Genomic DNA, 21,732 nt, shown 5'->3' with positions numbered 1-21,732 from the left:
AAACGCAACGCTTTGCATTCAGCCCTAAAATTTCAAATTTGGTCTTATCTGACCAGCACACCTTGTTCCACATGTTAATTGTGTCTCCCACGTGGCTTCTTTACTGGCCTTTTACGGTATTCTTTCAGAAAGGGTTTTCTTCAGTCCACTCCTCCATAAAGGTCAGATTTATGCACGACTAATATTTGTTGTATGCACAGATTGTCCCACCTCAGCTGTGTGTATGCCTATAGGTCATCTATTGTGATTATGGTCCTCTTGGTTGCTTCTTTAATTGGTTTTCTCCTTGTTTTGGATGAAAGTTTATAATAACGGCCAGGTATTGGTCGGTTTGCTGTGGTTTTATGCTCTCTCCGTTTTTATAGTATTGCTCGCACAGTACTCCAGGAGATGTTTCAATGTTGGGAAATCTTTTTGTATCCAATCCTGCTTTGAACTTTTTCATAACTTTATACCAGACCAGCCTGGTGTGTTATTTGGTACTCATAATGCTGTCTGTTCTCCAGTGGCTGCTTTCGCAGACCTCTGAGCCCATCACAGAGGTGGTGCATTTAACCTGAAAATTAATGCATTCTGTTTGTTATTGTTAGTCATCTAGGTCGACATTGGATCATTCAGAAGTTAACTGCTGGAGTCAGTTGACTGAGTTGAGAGAACATGGGACCAATATTTTTGCTTCACCTACTTCTCAAATACAATGTTGAAATAATTTGGTTACACTCTACGATTGTGTATCACATGTTGTTGATTCTTGGTAAATATTTTCAGGTTTTTTTTTAGCTTTGAGGTTGAAGCCTGAAATGTGGACGCAAAGTTCTTGGGAGGGGAGGGTCAATAGTTTAGATAGACCCTGTATTTTTTATTCTTTTTTGTGTTGCGCTCATTTCACCTGATTCTGTCGGTGTTGTGCGTGAGAGACTCATTCTCGCGTTTCCAGAAAATTTGCGGGTAAGGTACACCAGTGACGCGGCACTCGAGGCGCACCGGGTGCCCCTCCGCCACACTCGTGTTCTGCAGCTTCTCCGTGAACGACGGAGCTTTGTGAAGCTCTTTGGCTGCAAAAGGGAAAAAGACAATGTTAATCACAAAGTTCATGTTTTTATGGCCAAATTCAAGCACTTCTTAAGGACTTTTAAAGCCGATTGTTCAATTTCTCCAGTGAAGTAGTATTTTTAAAAATCTGGTGTGACTCAAGTATTTTGTGGAGCCACAAATATATCTGCCATTGGCATATGCAATTCTAATCTTGGGTGGTAGTATTTCTTTTACAAATAACTACTGCACAGTCAAATAATAATAACCAGGGAGACTGTTTAGCCTATCAGGATGCAGAACACAATATACGCAAACCGTGAAGCAGCTAAACTGTGAATTACCGTATTTGGTTTTCGCACTCACCTGCTACGATGAGCTCGAGGTTGAAGGAGTTTTGTCCGGCACGGTTGCTGGCGATGCAGGTATAGATTCCGGCGTCACGAGCATTCACAGGCTCGATCACAAGAGAATGGACGCCATTCTCGCGCACAAGCATTTTGTGGGCTGAGTCAGGGCGGATGGTCTGACCGTTCAGCTGCCACACCAAGTCAGGGGTGGGAAGCCCGCTCACCTGCAAACCAGAACAAAAGTGCTTGTATTCAAGCTAATTTTCTTTCAAGTCTGTCTGAGTTAGGGGTTAGATCTTAAGCCCAAACCCGGCTGGAAATTTGGGTCAGGCCTAAAATTTCAATCATTAAGCTTTGGACTAGGTTTCTCTCTCTCTCACTTCTTTGTTTTAAAATTATCTATCTGTCATTGTTCTTTGTGTCTTTTTCTGTGTGGAGTGTCCGTGCAATGGATTCCATCATCCTCTCCCCAGAGGCGTCTATGACTCTGTCGGACCCAAAGAAGTGGGCGCGCGGCGCGGGGCCAAAATTACCCCTCCTGCTCTTGAATCCTCACAAGAACAATATGAAATTTGAATTTGCTTCGGGCTCGGTTCCTCAAATCCTGTTGACTAGGCCAAGCTTCAATACCCGTGAACCCGGCCGGGTCAGGCTGGATTTTTTAGGCCCGATCTTACCTCTAGTGTTAGTGTTTTTGGCTAACTTTCTGTCTTTTGGAATTTTCTCTGGAAAGTTGAGTCAGCCTTAGCGCAGCGTGGAAATAAATAAAAGTAGGCTATAAATAGCGTTGACATTCAGACGCTGTGGGCTGGAATCACAACAGGAAGGCCTTTTGCTTTATTAACTGATGACATTCTGCAAAAGAATTTGGAACAGGGAGATTGCCAGATGACACGCCAGCAGAAAAGAAGAAAAACAAAACTATAGGAACAAAGAAAAAATAGTCCTGTTGATGTGACAACCAGTTAAGAGCCAAACAAGTTTCCGTTTGTGAGTTGATATTTTCATCTTGGTGATATTGGAACATTTTTAACTTATAGCTTTTTGTCTTGTATTTATTTCAATTTGTATTAAACACATTTTTACACATTTTGTTTCTTACTAAACTGTTCTTTATTACATTGTCATTGGTTTGTCTTGAAGATACTGTGAATTATTTATGGTTTCATGGGTTCTTATTCATCTCATCTCATTAGCTACACCGCTTATTCTCAGTAGGGTCGCGGGGGTGCTGGAGCCCATCCCAGCAATCATCGGCCATGGGCAGGGGACACCCTGAACTGGTTGCCAGCCAATCGCAGGGCAGGTTCTTATTCATATATATATATATATATATATATATATATATATATATAGTTATAATATTATTTGCAGGGAAATCTTAATCTTAAACGGCTTCATCACACTAAAAAAAGTGATTGAATGTACTGTATTTCCCTGTACTATTTCATGAGCAGATAATGAGTATATAAAAAGAAAAATACATTATCTAAATGTTGACAACTACCGCTACTCAATCTAAAAAGTGGACGAAAAAAAAGCTATCCACTTTCATTTCGAAAGAAACGGCTCTACCTTCTTTATACACACCATATTGAATGGATGCACAAGATATTAAACAACAAAAACGTCAAAGTTCTTAGCGTGTTAGCGATTCAGTGCAGTATACATGGTATGTCTACACACGAATAAGGTAGAGGAAGCAGATTTTTTTTCCTCCCAGTGGATGCTGGGTCCTCTGCAGTACACTACACAATACAAAATCTAACTTACAGCCATCTCTTGATATTTTCCCACATCCCGAAAAAAATGATCCTATTTACCATTTAGCCTAAGTCCAGTGGTTGTAAGTGGGGGAGCGTCTGTACCGTATACTGTCAACCGTCCCACCAAACCTTAAACACAATAGCTGTATGTGGTTCAATGCCTCTACCCTTCCACTTCCCATTGACAAATATTTCAGCAGGATGTGGTAGTGTTCAACTTAGAAAGGGATTAAGAAGAGAATCTCATTTTATCTCATTAGCTACACCGCTTATCCTCAGTAGGGTCGAGAGAATGTTTCATGGAAAAACTGTTTTAAATGAATACGCACTAGCAAACATGTTTGTGTGGAATATTGCAAAAATTCACCCTGTGCTGTCACAATCTGATGCTGAGATTATAATACATGGTTTTGTACATAGGGCAGCACGGCGGCTGGTGGTTAGTGGTGTGCAGCACAGTTCTGAGGTCATGAGATTGAACTACCTGTGTGGAGTTTGCATGGTCTCCCTGTGCTTGCATGGGTTTCCTCCCGGGCACTCCGGTTTCCTCCCACTTTCCAAAAACATGCATGTCAGGTTAATTGGCTGGTCCAAATTATCCCTAGGTGTGAATGAGCGAGCGAGTCGTCTGTCTCTGTGTGCCCTGCGACTGGCTGGCAACCAGTTGAGGGCGTCCCCTGCCCACTGCCCGAAGATAGTTGGGATGGGCTCCAGCACCCCCGCGACCCTACTGAGGATAAGCGGTGCAGATAATAGATGGAATGGATAATGGGTTTTGTACATCTTGTCTTGACTGTTGTAACGCGTTGCGCTCTGGTCTCTTATTGTCTACCATCAAAAGTTTTTAGCAGGTGCAATAGCCTGCAGCAAGGCCTTTAACTGGAACAAGAAAGATTGATCATAATACCCCAATTTTAGCTGAGTTGCACTGGCTCCCTGTCCATTTAAAATGTGATTGTAAAGTTCTGTTACTACATGAGTTTGCGTTCCCTTTAAGGCTCTCTGTGATTCGGAAAAATGTTAATCGATGTGAATATGAAAAACTTTTTGTTTACCTTGCAATCCATGCGACAGAGCCGTCCCTCCTGCACGATGAGGTCGCCGGGCGCCTGCAGGAAGTGTGGCCGGAAGTGGCGCTCCTGGATGTTGTCGTTTTCGTCGCCGCTGTCTCGGGACCGCGACCTTGGCCTGCAGTCCCCGAAAACAACAGATTTTTCATTTTTCTTTTGTTTCCCCATCCACGTAGGGTTAACAACTGATGTTTCCAAGATTTAACAGATTTTTTTACCTCATTGATACTGTTGTTACTGAGTCAACTTAGGTCACATTTAAATGGCAATACTGTATCATCCAGTCAACCACAGTAACAAAGCAAAATAAAAGCGCTCTACAGGTCCACAAAAGAAATGTGACGCGGGCTGCTGCAAGCCCTGACACGCGTGTGTACTATATGTTGGTGCATGTGTTTTACTGCCTCACCTGTAGCGTGAGGACTATATTACATCATAGTGCGGTACTCCGTTTCTCATCAAACAAAGTTCATGAGTTCCAACACCCATTTTTTGCCTAATGGACCTTTGAGCTCACTAATTTGAAAGCCACCATCAAGGATTTAAAAGACTAGGCGTAGGACAACTAAACACAGTTACGGTAGCGCCTTCTCAAGCACCGAGTATGGACGCTGAATGTTTTGTTGTGGATACAGTATATTCTCCCTACTGTTTATACTCGCATCCAAGCAGTATTTATGACTATAAAATAAAATACTGAAATCAGGGAGTCGATTAAAATGTGCATAATGTATTTTCTTGAATCTCACCAGTAGCAAATGGCTTATACGGGAACAACATAATCAATGGGGCAAAGGTGGGCACAGATTCTACGGTAAAAGTGTGCTTAATTTTAGTCTATTAATTTGAATATTTATTTTTGCCTGAGAAAGAAAATGTCTTTGACAGTACCTTAAAATAGAGAAGGAAATCTTTGAATGGTTTAAGCGCAGAGACAAAATGGAGATGGAGTGTCTCCCCTAAGTGTTTGCTTGCAAGCTCTCAAGATTACACAAAGCAGCCAAGAAAGATGAAGGCTTCACTGCTGTTTGCTTCTATTTTTTTTATTACTTTGCTATTTCAAGCAGTTTTGGGGGCCGGCTTCAATGCGAGTATATACAGTAATTTGTAACTAGATGGTTACTTTTAGAGTAATCTGGGAAGTAATGAAATTACTTTTTAAATAAGATAATTTATAACTGTAACCAGGGGCGATTTTAGGTTAAGAGCTTTGGGGGTGACCAGCAAGAGAGTATGGCTGGTTAGAGAAAAAATAATTTACCGGTAAAGTTTGTCTTTCTGTCTGTCTGTCTATCTACCCAAGCCATGCCCCCCTCTTGGGAGGTGGCTAAAGTCAAGAACACACTCACATTTACCAAACATTCATTCCCCTTCGCTCTTCCCAACCTGACACCGAACATTGAGCTCACAGCACAACAAGGGGTGAGTTTCTGTGCAATGCAACACTTTATCAGCAGAGAGGCCGGACAGCATATGCTGGTTTACCCCCTCCGCGTCATTTAAATAGGTTTAGGATAATTCAACACTTTTGAGAAGTGTCACCGTAACACACCAGGGCACACAGGCTCCTCCACTATGCCGCAAGTGACACTAGCCAGGCGAAAGAAGAACGGGGAGCGGGAGAGAACAGTGCTAGAAATCAATTGGACTGAACTATTTCAAGGCACTGGAGTATTTCAGAGGTTGCGTTGTTCATATTTTTTTCTCTTTTATTTTAAATGTAGCGTTTTTCATCATAATTAAGTCCATCCTGTCCGTTATACAGGAAAAGTGAATTTCAAAAATACTATAATTTTTGAGGGAGCTTGGGTTGAATTTGGGGGTTCTTGAGCACCTCCAAAAACAGGCTGGTTACGCCCTTGACTGTAACCTATTACTGTTTTTTTAATAAGGCACGCAACACTGCTCACCTGCGCATGTGTCCTGGCGCTGAACGCTGACTACGACCTCGCTGGTTTACTGCCTGCACCATCATCCTCCCTGTGCAGCTCACTCGGCCCTGTGTGCAATACCGGTAACAGTCACTAGAGGACGCAAGCAAACAAGGTTCCACCCCATTTTACCTTTAAGCACCTTAGACTTAGAATTGTCTATGTCGTCATCGATAACAACGTTGTGGACGTTATTTACAATGAGATTAGACGTGGCACTCCAGGATAAACATGTAATAAAGGATTCAAAGAGAAAGGGGGAAAAAAGAAATACATGGGCAAATGTATTCTCAAGATAGTGCTAGGAGACTTTTATTTTTATTGTATCATATGTTTAAACTTCTTTTATCGTACATACATTGTACATCTGGGTTACAAAGCGAATTTCATTAGCATTTGTTATGTTAGTGACAATAAAGACAATACTGAATCTTAAATAGCTTACATACTAAAAAACATTTCAACTAAATAAAATACCGGTACACTCTTGAGGATATATTTTTAAATAAAATAACTGAATCAAAAGCATATACAATGTAATAGTGGTGAGAGTTTTTTTCTGGGTAAAAGTCTTTGAAAACAAAGCTACACCCCAAAAGGCTTGCCAGTTATTTAAACTTATTATACTACCAAAATACTTTTATTTCTTATTCTTTGGTCTCCCACTCCATGTTGTTGGGTCGTCTTTTTTTTTTGTAGGATTTTGCTTACTGACAAGGAGTAGTTTTTACATATTTTTATTTAAATAAAAATGTTATTTGGTTTAGTTTTTCTTTTAGTATTATTTTTGATTTAGAAAAAAAAGATTCACTTCATGGCCTGGTCCAATGCATGGGCCTCTTAATATGGGCACAAAAAGAGCATGAAATACTTAGTTATACGTTTTGACTTTATGATAGGGAGAGTGTCTTTTTGAGAAAGCAACATTTTTGGGAAGTGCATGCTAAAAGTGAGATATTTTTAGAAAAGAGCAGGATAAATAACTTTTTATTCTCCAGTCAATGTATTTAAGAAAATGCCTTTTTTGGGTGGAGATGAGGGAGAATGCCGCAGCCTGGATTCAAATCGTAAAACTCACATCTGCATGGTGCACAGGCTAACCATATTCACATGAAAACAAGTAAAAAGTTAGATGTTCAAGGGACGAGATTCGACCATATTTTCTGCACTATGAGGCGCAACCCTAAAATACGGTCGTCAAATATTTTTCATAAGTAAGGCGCACCGACTATAAAGGTGCACAAAAATTAAGAATACGGTGTTTAAGTGTTGAGGACCTAATTAAAGTTCAATGCTCAATATAAATCGATGAGTGAACAAGTTCCCAAACCGTTGCATGCAAACCGGAACAAACCTGGATCATGGAAGTGAGGGGGGTTTGGGGTTTTTAAGGGTTATTGTTCTATCTTCGTTATTCATTATCCATTATCCGTTATCGGTCAGTTCATAATACGCTACAAAGCCTAGGAGCCGGGACTCTTACTCTCAGCCAAAAGGCCAAGCTAAGGTCCTAGCCCTAAAGCCTTGCTGCGATCATTGCGAATGCACCGTTCCCGGAGGTACTGCAATACCGGGCCGATGCGTGGAGTGGACAGAGCAACCCCTTATTCCATCTCCGGATTGCAAAAATCAAAGATCATAGTACATAATTCTAGAACAGGCTTCATTAGAGATGGAAGTGAGTGGGGGGTTTGGGGTTTTTAAGGGTTATTGATCTATCTTCGTTATTCATTATCCATTATCCGTTATCGGTCAGTTCTTAATACGCTACAAAGCCTAGGAGCCGGGACACTTACTCTCAGCCAAAAGGCCAAGCTAAGGTCCTAGCCCTATAGCCTTGCTGCGATCATTGCAAATGCACCGTTCCCGGAGGTACTGCAATACCAGGCCGATGCATGGAGTGGACAGAGCAAGCTCTTATTCCATCTCCGGAATGCAAAAATCAAAGGCCAAGGATGTCGGTATAGTCCAAGACCCACAGGCCCTGACAATTTACCAATAGACCACTGGAGTGGCAGATGACATACAAAAAGGCATTCGAGGTTATCTTATCGTCACACCATTTTACTTATGGTGCCAGAAACTCTAATTTGCATAGAGTATTCTGATAACCTCTCAGTTATATATGTGTGTAAAAGAGCTTGTATAGTATTTTGTTGAAATACTTTCGTTTTTTTGTTTTCCTCTTTCACAACATTATTGATGCACAATTAAAGCAAAGGGACTGTTTAACCTATCAGAATGCACTATGCAAATCAGTTTTCCTGGAACCACGGGTAAAAATAGTGTGATAATGAAGTCAGCTTTATTGCCTTTTCATTTGTCATTTGTACACTGGGGGTCTAGTGGTGCAGTCATACCATCCTCACTGACACTGCCCAGGTACGTATTCTGTTGCACATTATGTACTGTGATGTGGGATCGTTCATCGAGTGATCAATCATTGCCCGAGTACAGTAGTATACCGTAAAACCTTATGTGGTAATGTAACACAGACATATAAATTCTGTATGCATTTCCAAAATTATCTGCCGAATTTTGCGCTATATCAGATCAGTGTTTTTCAACCAGTGTGCCGGGGCACACTAGTGTGCCGTGAGACCTTGTTTAGTGTGCCGCTGGAATTTGCCCAATTTTATCTTTCCAAAAAATCAGGCCATTATTCAGTATTTTCGCTATCTTCAGACAAGAAACTGTAATAGTCATCCATATCAGTAGGTGGCAGTAGATTTTTATATACTTTTTTTATATACTAATTATCTGCTCATGAGGTAGCACAGTACATTTAATAACTTAATTTGTTTAACAAAGCGGTTTAAGATTGCACTGTAAAAAATGAAAACATAAATAAACCACATCATTCTTTTTTATTTTAAGTATTATTTTCTTCTTTTTATATACTAATTATCTGCCTATGAGGTAGTGCAGTGAAATATTTGACATAACTTCATTTTCAAACATTTTCGACGGACGGTGTGCCTCGGAACTTTTTTTTTTATAAATAAACGTGTACCTTGGTTCAAAAAGGGTTGAAAAACACTGTATTAGATGCACTGGGCTATGAGGTGCACTTTAAAATATCTAGTCAATTTGAGGTATTTTTGGTGCTCTTTCTCGTCTGGAAAACACAGCACCTCTGGGTTTCCCGCCATGATGGTGTAGTTTCCGTCGTCGTCTAGGGATGCGGCGGCTGTGTCTAGTGTGCACATGCCGTCGGCGGTTCGGCCGATGCGGTAGTGCTCGCTGCGCTTGGAGATCTGCTTGCCATCTTTGAACCAGTACACCTGCAATACAGATCGAAAAATTTTAATGTTGCACCTCCGGGAAGAAACATGTGATATATGATTATTTGGGTTAAAATTCGAAAAATAAGTCACCTTTGGTTTGGGGTCTCCGTGCACTTTGCAGCTGAAAGTAACGGGCATTCCCTCAAACACTTTGTAGTGTTTGAGCTTGCTGTGGAAGGTTGGTGGTGTCCCGTGGCCAAGGACATGCTCCTCTTCGTGCAGCACGTCGTCATCCGACTCTTCCACAGGCGAACGCTCCAGACGGAACTCGATCTCGCTGATAAGGCGCTGCTCAAAGCTGGACACCTTGTACTCCTGACATGCACACACACACACGTAGTGTCATATCAATATCGTGCAGTGTGTGGAACTCCCAAAACGCCTTCACAGTATACCGGCAAGCAAAGTGAGGAGCATACTAGGTGCCAAAGAAGCAGGAATTGTATTTGGTGTAAGGTGCAGTTGCATTTTTTTAGGAGGGAATGGGGAGAGCAAAGAAGGATGAGGGAAGTATTGAAGGATGGTGGAAGAAAGAATGGAAGAATGGCACCAGGCAAAAGATGATAGGTAGTTCAATGTATGGAAAGAAAGAAAATGCAGGAAAAGAATAAATGAAAGGGAGGAAAGAAAATTTGAATAAAGGAGCGACACCAAAAAACAGCGAGGATGAATATTAAAGAAGGAAGGAACAGCCCAAAAAACAAACCAATTATTGAAGTTCGAAAGGAAGGAACAAAAAACAACCAAAAAAACAAAGGAAGGAGATAACGACGGAAAGAAGGGGGGAACTTAACAACTTAACAAACAAATGTATGAAGGAAAGAATGGAGGAAGGACTGAATGAATGGAGGACTGAAGGAAGAAAGGAAGGAACCACTTATCAAACAAATGTATGAAGGAAGGAATGGAGGAAGGACTGAATAAATAGAGTAAGGAAGGAATGGAGGAAGGACTGAATGAATAGAGGAAGGAAGGAATGGAGGAAGGACTGAATGAATAGAGGATGGAAGGGAGGAAGGACTGAATGAAGGAAGGAAGGAAGGAAGGAAGGAAGGAAGGAAGAAGGAAAAGAAAGGGAGAAAGAAGTAAGGAAGCACTTAACAAACAAATGTACGAAGGAAGGAAGGGTGGAAGGAAGGCAAGACGGAAGGAAAGACAGAAGTAAGGATGTCTTTTGAGATCTCCAGTACATTCATACCCACCAACACACACCAAGAAAATTTGAAACCCCAACATTGGCCTCGTAGAATATCAAAACCCTCCTTTCTGTCTTTCAGGCAACCCCAAATAGTGAGTTTTGCATTGTTTTCTTCTCACTAGCTGTACATTAATATCTTTTTTATAATTTTCCCCGAAAAGATCCCTCAAATGCAGTTTTAAATTTGACTACTACAATCATCAAATAGCTCAAGCGTTATATCTAACCTTAAAGGTTCCACTTTATCAAACCACAACCGGGGACAATGAAGGCTTTAACGTGAGAGTGTTGTCATGACGACACAACGTGGACGCTGTTTGTCGACATGAATAAACAAAAGCTGTGTGGTAGAGGTGACATTTTTGCAACAGGCCTCACACACACGCACACAGGTCCAGAGTTCACACACCTCATCAATGGTCAACTTGAAATGCTGTGCAAAGAAGGAGACACCTCAAAGAAATGTTAATGGAAGAAAGCATGAAGAGAAAAAAAATAGTAAAGTTGCAAAAAATGCACTATATGGAAGATGCAAAAGTACTGGGACATGAACAAGAAGGGAAAACTGAAGAAAACAGGATGACAGACGCCCTTGACAAACAAACGGTGTCCTACTGTGAAAACGCTAAAAGAGGTAAATGCGCTCCATCTGTGATGTGCATAAATATACCTGCAGGCAGTGTTGGGACCTATGTGTTACAGAGGTACATGTTCTGGAATGCAATGACTTTTCTTGGTAACGAGTATTATAACGCATCATGAATCAAATTTTGTAACTCAACTGTCGTTGCAGCATGGTGCATTACTACGCAGCTTAATAAAAGCAGATCATGAATTACATCGTCCTCTGGGTTTTAACTGTCCCTCCTTAGCTTATGATATAACATACAACCCTCAATCCACAGCAATGATTCACGAGATTTTGTGTGTTTACTTTTACCTACAAAGTAAAAAATGAATAGTTACGGTGGAGCTGTCTGAAGCTAAGAGTACAAGGGGACTGAATTTCTCATCATGAAGATATTCTCCCTACGGTATATACTTACATTAAGGCATGGAATTTTTGGTCAAAATGTGCTTAATTTTGGTCTTTTTATTTGTACAGACGCTCCCCTACTTACAACTGCTTGACTTACGTAAAATGGTAGATACGGACAATTTTTTCAGAATGTTAGAATATATCCGGACTTTGCTGTAAGTTAGATTTTGTAATGTGTGCACCTATTTCTGAGTACAGGACATCACTGTAGTGCTTCTTTCCGCCGCTACCGGCATGTGGCGCTCTGAGAGGTCACCCAGCATCCACCCCGAAGAACTCCGGCTTCCTCTTCCTAGTTCGTGTGTGAACATACTATACTGTATCTCCAGCGCACTAAGAACTTTGACATTTTTATTCTTTAATATCTCGTGCATCCATTCAATATGGTTGGTGTAAAGCGTAAAGAAAAGGCGAGCTGTTTCTTTTGAAATGAAAGTGGAATAAGAAAGCTTGATGCGGTTGAGAAAATGGTTGGCTCGCTTTTTTTTTTCGGCCACTCTCTAACATGGATTAAGACCTCTTGAAGCTCATTTTCCAAAAGTAAGTTAAATTCAACTTTATTTATCTTTATAGAGTATATTATTTAATAAAACATTTATTTTACAGTACAAAACAATACAGGTTACTTATACAAGCCTTAAACAGTAAACATACAAAATATAGCACTGAAGCAACTTAGGAACAAATTCAACTTAAAAACGATCGTTCGTGAGTAGCGAAGCGTCTGTACTGTGTTATTTTTTTAATACGCGACCCCTGGAGAAAAAAAGCAAATGTTTTGGACAGACTTGTGGAAGGAATTATTTGAGGGCTTTCAAGCCCTGAAACTAAAAGTATATGGAGAGTGTTGATTGAATGTTTGTTTGCAAGCTCTCAATATTTCACATGCCAAGAAATACAAAGGGTTTACCATTTCCACAGGTTGATGTACACATTTTCTTTCTTTCTTTTATCATGAGGCTATTTTAAAAATATTTTCAGGGGTTTTGGCTCAATGCGGGTATACATGGTAATTTGTAACTAGATAGTTACTTTCAGAGTAACTTGCTATTTCAGGGTGTCAGTAATCTGGGGTGTAATGGAATTACTTTTTAAATGAAGAAACTAAGGACTGTTACTAAATACTGTTTAAGTCATAGTTCGGTGCCTGCAGTTCCTTCTCTTCTCCCACATATGACAGCATTGCCAAATATTTCAGTCTCTCTTTCCCCTCTCCAGTCCAGGTGTTCCCAATCATCAATATCGGGACTTTCAATCTCTATTATAAATACTCTGGTCTCCCACTCCATGTTGTTGGGTTGACGATAAGCTCTTCATCCCAAGACATTTTTCTCCAGATATTTTCCTCAAGATATTCCTTAAATAATGCTCTCAAGACTCCTGCCCGCCCAAGACAACCTTTTTAAGTTTCTCTTCCAAGATTTCCCTCCTTGGCAGTCCCCTTCCTACTCTTCTTTGTTAGGAGTGATCTTCATTTTGTATTAATTAAAGGCAATCCCTGTTCTTTGACTCCTTGTGTCCGGTGTTTGGGTCTGTCTGACAGTAACACACCCAACACTGCCTAAAGGAACTGAAAATAGACGTAAACCTGGAAAATGGAGTTTTAGTCTGTGCTGCAGTGTTGGGAATAAAATGGAAAGAATGAGTATATGGAGCATGAAGATCCTTGGAAGTCGGCCACGGCATTTTGCCCCCTCGTCGACTGAATTGGCGCATGAATACCTGCGTAACTGGTTCCTCCTCAGCGTCCTGCGCCTTTAAAACGGTGGCGGCGCTGTCAGCGCCCAGCAACCTGCGGGCCATCTTCTCCTCGTACGTTAGCTTCTGCAAGCAGGATGCATTTTGGGCGTCAGAACAAGTTAGTGTGTCAGAAGCGCAGCATGCAAACAGTTCAACACTGTTAGTGGTCGTATGTTAAAGAGGGCCTGCTGGTGTTTGGGTGATTGCAAACAAACACAAACCTGTTGGCCATTGCTGACGCGTTCCTCCTTAAATCGCAGCTTCCTCTCCAGGTCTTGGATAACGGCGTCTTTGGAGCCTTGGATATCGGAGTCAGAGGCCACGCGGGGCGTTCGGGTGATCGTTGACTTCTTGGGAAAGGCTTTGCTGCATGCACAACGAACACACGATTGCCAAAGTCACCTTTTTAAAAATTGTAATCTGAAATTACATCTCATAAAAAAGAAAGGTGGATTTCTGGTCAAATCTACGTTGGTTTGTCTTTGAATTGAGAATGATCTTTATTGTCACTGATTACAACGTGGTGAACATTGTTTGCAGCAAGATTAGACATGGCACTCCATGATAAACACGTAATAAAGACTTAAAGAAGAAAAATAAAGTACAAAAATGGAGAGTGGCTTGAATTGTAAGTGCCTCGTAATAATAGTGCAATGAAAATGAGTGCATTGTAACCATTGTGCAATCTAAATACTGCAATAACATTTAGCAACAAAATTCCCAAATATGTACGCTATTAACAGTTTCGGTCGCGCACTTGGTTGTGATGGCCCTGTTGAAGAAACTTTGAGCCTGTAAGTCCTTGTTTGAAGGGACCTTTACGCCTCCAATGTTGACCGCAGGATAAAACTCTGGCTCTCTGTCCCTATTTAAACCCACTCATATCTGTCCCCGTTTGTCAGTCCGTCTGCGAACCTCAGTTAACACTAGGCAAGCCTTTTTCGACCCTGACTCCCACCTGTGTTTTGCTCCCGTCTGTCCCCCGGCTTCGACCTGTTTTATCCCCGACCACGTCTAATCTCTTTTCCTGACTCGCTTCCGACCACGACCACGTTTTTGCTCGCCTGTCCCGTTCAGAGCGACCTGCTTCCCGCGTCCAGCAATCCCCGGACCGTGGCCACAACCCTTTCTCTTTCTTCCAATAAAACTTGTGAGAAACGCAACGCAAGTAGGTCCTTTCTCCGTTCCGGTCCTGACAGGCCCTCACACATTTTCAGCTTACCAAATCTGGCCAGCTTTCTGAAAGGTTTGAACACCCCTGCTCTAGAGCAAGCTGTAATTCAAAAATAATTCAAACAATTTGATTAGGTATAATTCTTAGGACTATTTATATCTAGGGCTATTGTTTTGATTTGAAATTAATATCATTCAACACATTCAATGGCATTGAAGGCTATGGATGCCAAAATACATTCTTAAAAGTCTGCCTTTTTCTTTAATATCATGTTCCTCTCTTCTTTGGAAGACAACTAAATGCTGCTTTATCTTGCATGACACAAATAGGATCAATCCCCCCTAAACAGTCTTTTATCAGCAACGGTCCAGCTCCAACATTCCTTAGCCGGTCGTCTTATCTCTGGCAGGCGAAAGCAGAAATGCCAGGATAAAGACAGGAAAGTGAACAGATGAATATTTACTGAAATAATTGTGAAGGCGGAGACAAAAAAACTTCAGTTGCACAAGAATGTGCATAGTGGTTAACCCTTGTGTGACAACTTATTGCATTTTTTAAAACAGACAAGTTTGATTTGAAAGAGAAAGTTCGCTCTATATAGGACTAAAAATCCAGTTCAGCAGAGCAGTCCCAGAGGCTACAACTAGAGGCCACTCAGTCCTCGTGATCGCACCCCGCTCGAGGCCTCTCAACACGCTTGACCGCTCACCACTCGTAACCAATCACCAATTGTGACCACAAACCGCCAGCATCAGCTTGTTCAAGTTTGCGCATGCAAACTACTACAAGCAAAAAATTGTGCTGTGAAATGTTTTTAGTGTACGTTCATTTAAAACAGTAATTTTAGTTTTAGGTGTAAATTCAGTTAATCTGATACCTGTCAACCTCAGCCAATTGCTCTTCATATTAATGGTTGACATTCCCCTTTTTAAACAATATGAAACCTTAAAAACACAAAGTGGCACCTATTTACTCACAGCTGTTCTGTTTTTTGATTTTCATACCTTTTAGGGCTAATTGGTTTTTGTAACCTTGAAGAGTAGACTTTAAGGAAGGGATAGAATTTTTTTCATCGGAGAGTCCTCCTCCCGAGCCTCCTTGCAAATTCAAAATCCATTGATGCCTTGACAACTGTTTTTTTATGTTCATTTAAAATTGAATGTGTTTTTAGTGGTCAGGAAGACGATTTTTCAAGATACTTAGGGTTCATTTGGATGCTTTTGAGGGGAGCAATTGGACGAATTAGTTTTTAATGATTTCCTATCCAGTTACACAGAAAATTCGAAGTACAAGCACAATCCTTTAACAAATTAAACTTGTATAAAGAAGCACCTCTGTATACTTAAAAAGGTAAATTGCTGTCATCTACAGGCAATTGTGCATCCGGAGTGTGACAGCAATAGTCAAATGTGTTTCCAGTACTTACACAGTGCCATTTCCTTTGGGGAGGCCCAGCGCGTTGACCGGAGGGCTACCCGGTGTGGCGGGCAAGACCGAGGTCAGGAAGCTGGAAGCCGGAGAAGCCGGCACGGAAGAAAAAACAGAAGATGCGTCCGAGAGGGCGGGGGACACACACACAAGAGGCGGAGGAGGTGGCGGTGGAGGAGGTGGAGGAGGTGGAGGAGGAGGAAAGTCTTGGGGGCCCCCTGTAGGTGAAGGCAGGTGAGCGGATGCCAAGAAGGGGGGCGGCGGGGGCGGAAAGGAAGGGGACCCGGGCGAGTCCAGCACCTTGGAGAACGCCGGTGCCACGGTTTTGCCAAAGGTTTTGTGCGAAGTGGGCGGGGATAGGGGTGAGGACAGGCCGGAGCCAGAAGACCCCGAAGAGTGGGCGGAGAACCCGGCGCTGACCCTGCCGGGGTTCTGGGCGGCGATAAATTCTTTTGGTCGGGCGTAGTTGAAGGTGCTGGCTTGCATGGTGGCACTGGTGGCGCTGTTTTCCAGCTCCTGAAAGGAAGGGGGAGGCGGGAGGGGCGGTGACGGCGAATCAGATGGGAGCGCTTCTGGTGGCGGGGGCGGGACTTCCTGGTTGTGCTGCTGCCAGAGAGCGGCCTCCTGTTGCTCCAATAGTATCTGCTCCTGAAGCTGCTTCAGTTGCAACGCATTCCTGAAAGAAACGGAAGACACCTTTGTTAAAATGTTTTGAAACCAAAAAAAGTACGTTGTTTGAGGTGTCCTTAAAACGTTGTGCTAACAATACCCAATTAAGTTCAAAGAGCCCTTATAATTACTTTTCCACCGAGCTTATCTGCTCTTATCTTACTTTTAGCAAAGCTAATCCATCTTCGGAACACATGAAGTGTGAGGGATGAGGGCTGGATGTGGAGTGCAGAGTAACTTTATACTTGTTCCTCCCGTGTTTCCTTTTCTTTCTACTTGTTATTGTAGCTTGAAAATGGTGAAAGTAAAAAGAAAATGATACCGGTACATTTTGGTCAGTTTGAGTCTCTGGAGTTTGTATTACTTTTACCGTTCTTTCTAACACTTGTTTTCAGTTGGGCTTCACCATATAGTATTATCCAGTGGATTTTTTGATCAGTTTTGAGATTTTTTTTTTGCAATCATCAAATATTCTGCAAATAAAAACTAAGATTTTTTTTTCTTATTTTAGAAAAATGAAATGGTTTCTTTTTTTAAATATGAAAATGATAATACATTAGGGATATCGCTGATAAATTTGATTATTTTTAGTAATTTTATCTATATAATCATCATTATTTTGATGTTAGATTTTAAATAATCATAATAATAATAAAATCGGAAAAATAAGTAAAATGCCCATTTTTTAATTGTTTTTTTCATTTTAGTAACCAAAAATAGAGAAAAATAAGTCTTAAACCCTTCAATACGGTAGTTGGCGAATAATATTGCCCATTAAAAGTTTATTTTTTTCTTTCGAATTAAAAAGTATTCTTGATTGTAAAGCTGTAAACATTTTAACAAAAAAATCTTTCCAATTTTATTACAAAAATTTCATTCAAATATAGAAATTTGGTTAAAAAAAATCCTTACAGTGAACCAAAGTGTTTGACATTTTAATTAGAAGTATGTGGTTAGTCTTATTGGGTCCATGTGTATAATTTAACCACTCGATGTTCCTGTATTTTGTAGTACAATGGAAAACAAGTGCAAAAGCACAAGGAAGAAAACAAACAGCACCATTTTCTTGTAATTTTTTTGCCCAGGCTTTTGAGTTTTTTCGAGAGGGGGGTTTGCGTAGCCACTAGATGGTCGACAATTAGGTCAGCTTCCTCCTGGTGAGGCTCATGGTGTGTAAAAAATCTACATGTATTAAAAAAAATGTATTCAAAAATATGATAGCTCTTGTAAATCAATATTATTTTATTTTAATTAATTATTTATTTTACATTTTTATTTATATTTTGATTCTAGATTTATATTTTCAATATAATTTTGAATAATACATAATATTCATTTAAGTAACATATACATGTGAGCACAACTCACCGAGATTAGTAATAAAGCATTTTTGGGTGAATTTCTGGGCTATCATTCTTTGTTCCGAAGCTTTGTGGTTACGACTTGTAAGCAGATCCAAAAGGCTGTATCGCTAGCTAGTGGTCTGAACCCATAAAATGGGATAGTTTTGATGATTCAAAGTTTTTGTCACGTAGACAAGCTTTTGCTTCGATTACAGTCAAATCCCAAGGGTCCCCCCCCTCCTCATCATGACGCAGAGAGTCAACCACGCTGGTGACCGCACCTCAGGCGGAACTAGCTTCGACACACAAATACACACGCGCATTGGAATATTTAGTGACAAAACATCATTGACACAAGAGTGGCAAACAACCAGAAGTGCTGGCGTGACATTTATCTCCTCTGTGCATTGTCAACACGTTTTAATCGCTCTTTGTGGACAGCAGCGGGCTGATAAGATGTCAGCGCGGAGTTGCTTTCCCTTGCCATTGAGAACATTGTCTTTATTTGCTCCATTTCTCAATTAAATTGGATGATGAATGGTTACCATTTAGTTCAGGGTTGTCAAACAAATTATAGCTCAGGGGACACAAGGTAGAAAGGTACTCTTACAGAAGCTAGACCACGGAATTAATGGCCTTAGTTGTAGGGCTGGGGATCTTTTGAAGGCTCACAATTAAATTCTGATTCAGGGGTGTAAGATTTCATTATAAAACTATTATTTAGGGGTTTTCTTTACTAAAATTGAATATTTGGCAGTGTTTATCAACTGTGCATTAAAAAAAGGACAAACAACAAATGATTTTGTTTCCACTACAGTTTATTTAACATGTAGAAACTAATTAAAACTGGAAAGTGCACACAAACCTTAATTTAAGTGCAAATGATTTAAAAGACCGATTTAATGATTGAAAATGTTTTATTTTATTCTATTTTTATTATTTTTGTTTTTCATACATCTATCCATTCATATGTATTAATATTTTTTATTAGAAAATAGTTCTTTAACCACTGCAAAGAAACCTAGGGGATATATTTTAATTTTCTATTTTTAGACCACTTTTCTAATCACCGGGGATAACAAGTGTAGGTTAGGAGCAAATGTTGCAATCAAGAAAGACATTCGCCTATCACACCATCATATTGCCTCAGGCGGCGCGTCTCTGACTTCTATTTTAGGTCAAATAACATTGTGACAGAGCTTTCCCCAAATGTTCTATAGTTGATAAATGACAGTCAGTAAATACAGATACTGTGGGTGGTTTGATTTGAAAGGGGCACCTGGCTTTAGTGACATCTAGTGGACATATTTCAAACTGAAGGTCATTGTTTGAGGTGATGCAGCTCCTTTTCCCTTGTGCTTTTCTCAGCATTGGCTCATTTTGTTGATCCAAGTTGAGTGACAACTTCAGTCATTGCTAAATACAAAAAATGACTAATAAACACTAATGTAGGTCAGTTAAAGGTTGGAACTGTAAAATCAAACTAATTGCCTAATGAGTACGGCACGTCCCCAAGGTAAAGATAATCAGGAGTCCCGCAGGGCTACGTCACATGCCCTCCTCAATCTTTTCCAGATGTTCAAGAGTTACCACCACAAAATTGTACAACTGCCCGCCAAAATGATTTCTCTAACAATCCATCCGTCCGGCTTGTACATACGTTTGCTTTTTGCATTCCCCAAAAAGCGAAAGGACAGATTTTACTGGAATAGTTTGGCAGCCAGTGGACGCTCTGCGGCAGCTCAATTTCCTTTTTTGGCCTTGCTGGAGCAGCGCAGAGGAAACTTTATCGTCCAGGCTTCAATTCACACTCCTCTCAAAACCATTCAGACACAACCAAGAAAATATGTTGGACAAGTATTCATCAGCTGCATCGTGTCCATCATCAAAGACACATATGTCAAAGTCAAGACCTGCGGGCCACATGCGGCCCATAAGAAGGATTTCTATGGCCCCTGAGATGCTCTTTATACATTATTGTATCCTACAGTAGGAATCATTGCATTTTTCATTTCACTGTACAATACTTCTCCTTGAAAAAAAATGGTCCTTATGGTTAATAGATTTCCGCACTTTATCGTATTTTAATCCAATTTATGTAAAAATATGCAACATTGAGGGGGTGTACATGTCATTTTAGCCCACTTTTTCTGAAATCAAACCTATTAGCTATTTATGGAGCCTAAATAATATCTTCTCGCAACAATCTTCTCAGTTAAAATTAATAGAAAATTGAAAATGAAGGCCCATAAAACACCGTAAAAATCACAGACGCTGTCATTAACTGCATTAGCATTAACAACTAGCATTGGTATCTAGTATATCTCTATTAAAACATTGGAAAATTGAAAGATAATCACTGCAATGAAATCATATTTTTAATTAAAGTCTGATTTTTAGCTGTTGTAGCCTGGTTCACAGTTTACGGTTCCCATTACCACCTGGATCGTCGGCTCACCACTTCCTGTGGAGTGTTTTAGGCAAGTACAGCCTGCCTATGCCCATACCTCTCCAGGCAGTTTTTGGGGTGAAGGGTAAGGATTTGCCTCCCCTCCACATGAAACAGTACTGATTCCCATGGTTAACAGTAGCAAGAGAAGCCACCTGATCAAACTCAGATACAGCACCTTAATCATCGGGTCGCCATTGTTTTTCTGGTGATTAAGGGCTAGGCAAATAAACATGACTTGACTTGATTAATCTCGCTCTTCAGAGATGAGAATGCGGTTAACTGTTAGCTTTTGTAATGTCTAGCATTGGTTTAGGGGCGGCAAGCTGCAAAGGGTAGCCAAGAGCACAACATTAGCAACTAGCATTAGCAGCTTCTTTCATTTTCAACAATCGATGACTTTGAAATACCTGATCTAAGTCAAAAAAAAGTGGAGGATCAAAAGCAGTCGGGACCCAAAAGTGGGTCATGAACCTGTTTTCAGTGAGTCGCGGGTGATAGGAAAAGGAGAAAAAACTGAGGGTCATTTAAACTAACTGTAGCTGGCGCTGCAAATCCGAATTGACACCTACTATTTCACACCACAGAAAAAAACAGATAAAGTTTGTTTACAGATGCTGAGCATTCAACTGATTCTGGTTTAAACCGCACAATCCTTTCAGTGAACAAATTAGAAAGTGGATTTTTTTTTTCTTGAATTGGGTCACGGCTTGTAAGGTGGATAGAATGGTGGGTCCTTAAGTAAGACCAGTTAAGAGCCACTGATCTAAAGCGCATTGTGTCATATATCAACAGTACAAAAGTTCAAATCCCAAAAAAAAGAAACATTACATTTCATTTTGCAAAACCATACAATCTTAAAATGGCTGATGACAACGATGCTGTGTGAAATTAGAAAATTCATTGCCACTCACTCGTCACGAAGCCAAACTACAAGGGGAGATTTTCTTCTGTCAGTCTGGCAACACAGCTGTGTTTGCACTACTGACTCTAAGTGGCTTTGAAAGCTGGCCTCTGCTCTGCCTGCTCCTTATTCTAGCTGCATACCAGCCAACACTGCCGCTTTAAACGTTAAACTAGCTCTTTTCGACCCCTTAAAATGCATACCGCTTTTTCAAATTCAAACAAAACATTTTTGGGGAGTTGAGACTAGTATTTTAGCAGTGGGTGGTGGGCTGTCAGGGCCTGCATTTGCTTTTCTGCTGGCCTAAAATATTGGAATCAGGTGATGTTAATTATATTTTGTCCATGAATAC

General features: G+C 40.6%; 1 protein-coding gene and 2 pseudogenes across 1 annotated transcript in view; all 3 read right to left on the bottom strand.

The window, feature by feature from the left end:
• The window catches only part of palld (palladin, cytoskeletal associated protein), an 82,535-nt gene that overhangs the window by 2,835 nt on the left and 57,968 nt on the right, over positions 1-21,732 (bottom strand). Inside the window, exons 11-19 of the mRNA XM_088348962.1 lie at positions 16,014-16,691; positions 13,635-13,779; positions 13,396-13,497; positions 9,527-9,751; positions 9,284-9,433; positions 6,129-6,217; positions 4,204-4,336; positions 1,399-1,606; positions 890-1,055 (exon numbers count right to left, since the gene is read on the bottom strand). Of these exons, the coding sequence (XP_088205088.1) occupies positions 890-1,055; positions 1,399-1,606; positions 4,204-4,336; positions 6,129-6,217; positions 9,284-9,433; positions 9,527-9,751; positions 13,396-13,497; positions 13,635-13,779; positions 16,014-16,691 (1,896 nt within the window). The remainder of the gene's footprint in view (positions 1-889; positions 1,056-1,398; positions 1,607-4,203; positions 4,337-6,128; positions 6,218-9,283; positions 9,434-9,526; positions 9,752-13,395; positions 13,498-13,634; positions 13,780-16,013; positions 16,692-21,732) is intronic.
• On the bottom strand, positions 7,687-7,971 carry LOC148354898 (U2 spliceosomal RNA; annotated as a pseudogene).
• Positions 8,000-8,143, bottom strand: LOC148354897 (U2 spliceosomal RNA; annotated as a pseudogene).

The sequence above is a fragment of the Urocampus carinirostris genome, chromosome 12 (genome assembly GCF_059441175.1).
Source record: "Urocampus carinirostris isolate Australia breed hairy pipefish chromosome 12, RoL_Ucar_1.0, whole genome shotgun sequence".
NCBI classification, from domain to species: Eukaryota; Metazoa; Chordata; class Actinopteri; order Syngnathiformes; family Syngnathidae; genus Urocampus; species Urocampus carinirostris.
This window is presented reverse-complemented; position numbering and strand designations above follow the sequence as displayed.